The following is a 3,006-nucleotide window of genomic DNA, read 5'->3' as shown; positions in this document are numbered from 1 at the left end:
TGAAATGACACAAATTCAAATTTAATGGGAATTTATTAAACTTTAAATTTCAAATCAGATTAGTATAATGATTAAATTTTTGAAAATAAAAGTTGAGAATTTGAGGCTCTAGAAATTTTGAGATCTCATGTTCGAGTCTCATATTATATAAATGTGTGAGTTCTCTCCCTAATTTATTTGGGTTAATTAATTAGTTGTGAAGTTAATTTTTCAATATAATATTTATAATAAAAAAATAAAGGGACTAAATTTTAAAAGTTAGAAGAGTACAGCGACTACAAGCATAATTAAACCCATACAATACAAAGCAGGATGCCACTAGCCAAATTATTTTGGCTATATATACCAAGTCTCAATGCATGGATTATTCACCGCTACCAAAGAAATATCTAATTGATCATATTTTATCTATTTCACTTTGACAGCTGCTGCTTTCTTTCTTTCTAATGGCCTCCACAATTCCCATTGTCACACTACTTATTGTGCTGCTTTCTTGCCATGCTGCCAATGCTCAGCTTTCTCCCAACTTCTATGCAAGCTCTTGCCCCAACCTGCAAACCATCGTCCGGAATGCCATGAGTCGGGCCGTTAACCGAGAGACCCGAATCGGGGCCTCTATTCTCCGTTTGTTTTTCCATGACTGCTTTGTTAACGTAATTATGTTTATTGATTTTGAAGCATCATCAACATTATGATAAATATGTACATTGCTAATAGGACTGATGTGTGGATTATTTTGTGTTTGTATGTGTTATGTTAATGCAGGGTTGTGATGGATCGATACTGCTGGATGACACGGCGACGTTCACGGGCGAAAAGAATGCAGTGCCGAACCGAAACTCGGCTCGAGGTTTCGAAGTGATCGATACCATAAAGACTAATGTGGAGGCTGCTTGCAGGGCTACTGTTTCTTGTGCAGATATATTAGCACTTGCTGCTAGAGATGGTGTTGCCCTGGTTAGTGGTTAATAAGCTCTCCCATGCTGCTTATAGTAGCTATATCCATATGCATGCACTTTTAACAATTTTATATTAAAAAGTAAACTCTTTTACTTTCCAAATTTCGACCATACACTCTACTTCTTTTGCACAACTAAATTATTAAAAAAATTCTATCCATAGTTTAGTTGTAAAAAAAAAATGAATTCAAATGTGTTTGAATACAATTTTTTATTATTTTAAGAATTAAGAAAGATTAAATTGATTGAATTTTAGTTTAATTGGCATAAATATTGTTGTCAATATAAAAGACGTGAATTTGAGTATGTTAAAACGTACTATCCTGTTATTTACGAGTTGAGAGGAACTATAAATAATTTTAGTTACATATAAAAAAAACTGATATCGCATAAAAAAAATTATAACCCGTGTCAAACAACATACATTTCCTTAATTGTCTTAAATAAAAACTTAGTTTTATATAATATGGTGGCAGCTTGGAGGACCTACATGGCAAGTACCCCTAGGACGGAGAGATGCAAGAACAGCCAGCCAAAGCGCAGCCAACAACCAAATCCCATCACCATTCGCCAACCTCGCAACTCTAACCTTTCGTTCGCCGCCAAAGGCCTAAGCACACGAGACCTGACCGCCCTATCCGGTGGCCACACGATCGGGCTGGCTCGATGCACCACTTTCCGTGGTCGCATCTACAACGACACTAACATCGATGCGAATTTCGCAGCCACCAGACGGGCCAACTGCCCTGCTTCCGGTGGTGATAACAACTTGGCTCCTCTTGATATACAGACTCCAACTCGGTTCGACAACGATTACTTCCGTAACCTCGTGGCTCGAAGAGGGCTGCTTCACTCGGACCAGGAGCTCTTCAATGGGGGATCACAGGATGCTCTTGTTAGAACCTACAGCAACAATCCTGCTACTTTTTCGGCTGATTTTGCTGCTGCCATGGTGAGGATGGGGAACATTAGTCCTCTTACTGGAACACAAGGGGAGATCAGAAGGAACTGCAGGGTGGTCAACTGATTGTTATGCCCATATCCAATTATCGGTTATTTCAATAAGTTCCATGGAATGAGTTGAAGACTAAATTATAATGGTTAAATTCTGGTATTAGTCCATATACTTTAAGAAAGTTGTGGATTTCATTTGTGTACTCTAATTTGGTTATTTTTAGTTACCATAATTTTAAAATTTTAAAATTTTAGTCTTTATCAAATGATAATTGTTAAATTTATTAAGTCCTACTATTTCTCTGTTGGAACATTTTTAAATATTTATAGTATTGCAATAACTATAAATGAATGTGTGTAATTAATCAAAAGATGAATATTTTGGTCATTGGTCAAAAGTTATATCATTTAATTTTTGAAAAAGAATTATATCTATTCAAACAATATTACTTAAATAGTTATAAAAAATTAAATGAATAATTATTATTATTTATTTATTCATAAAGACACCTATTAAAAGATGTCTTTACGAAAAGACATAAAAATTCCTATAAATAGGAATGAGATTTTATTTGGAAACCGCATCAACAAGTTCTAAAAGTTGTTTCTATCATTCCTTATTTTTTAATATTATTAGATTGTTCTATAAATAGTTACTGCAGAAATTCTTTGTAGAAATTGAGTTTTTTTATTATACATGGCTTAGTGCTTAGTGGACTATTCTTGTCAATGCAAAATGCAAATAGTCATTGGCTTCATTGTATCCTCGAGGTTAATTTGCTTGGAACTCATTTGCACACCGAAGATAGCTGGGGCGAATATAACCTTAATGATAGTGGCTTGATACACGCATTAGAGTCTTGTCCTATTTCTTCTTTTTTCTATTCGAGTTCCGTTCGTGTGTTCAAGATTTTCCTCACCGGAGATTTATACTAATATTCCCAAATCTGATGAGACAAATATATTATTATATGTTTAATATCATGTCAGCTTGTTATTCTCATATATTACTCGAATATAATGAAGAAAAATTGATCGATGGAGGTGGCTTATATCAACCTTTGAAGACATAAAATCTAAAGGTGACCGAGAA

General features: G+C 34.6%; 1 protein-coding gene across 1 annotated transcript; it reads left to right on the top strand.

Moving 5' to 3' along the window:
• Window positions 1–370: 370 nt before the first annotated feature.
• On the top strand, window positions 371–2,216 carry LOC107904021 (peroxidase P7-like). Its single transcript, NM_001326929.3, is given in 4 exon segments — window positions 371–653; window positions 766–957; window positions 1,436–1,548; window positions 1,551–2,216. Coding segments are annotated over 4 exon segments (948 nt in total). The 5' UTR covers window positions 371–446; the 3' UTR covers window positions 1,987–2,216.
• Window positions 2,217–3,006: the final 790 nt, after the last annotated feature.

The sequence above is a fragment of the Gossypium hirsutum genome, chromosome A04, assembly GCF_007990345.1.
Source record: "Gossypium hirsutum isolate 1008001.06 chromosome A04, Gossypium_hirsutum_v2.1, whole genome shotgun sequence".
Taxonomy (NCBI): Eukaryota; Viridiplantae; Streptophyta; class Magnoliopsida; order Malvales; family Malvaceae; genus Gossypium; species Gossypium hirsutum.
The sequence above is the reverse complement of the archived record's forward strand: the minus strand, read 5'-3'. Positions and strand labels throughout refer to the sequence as shown.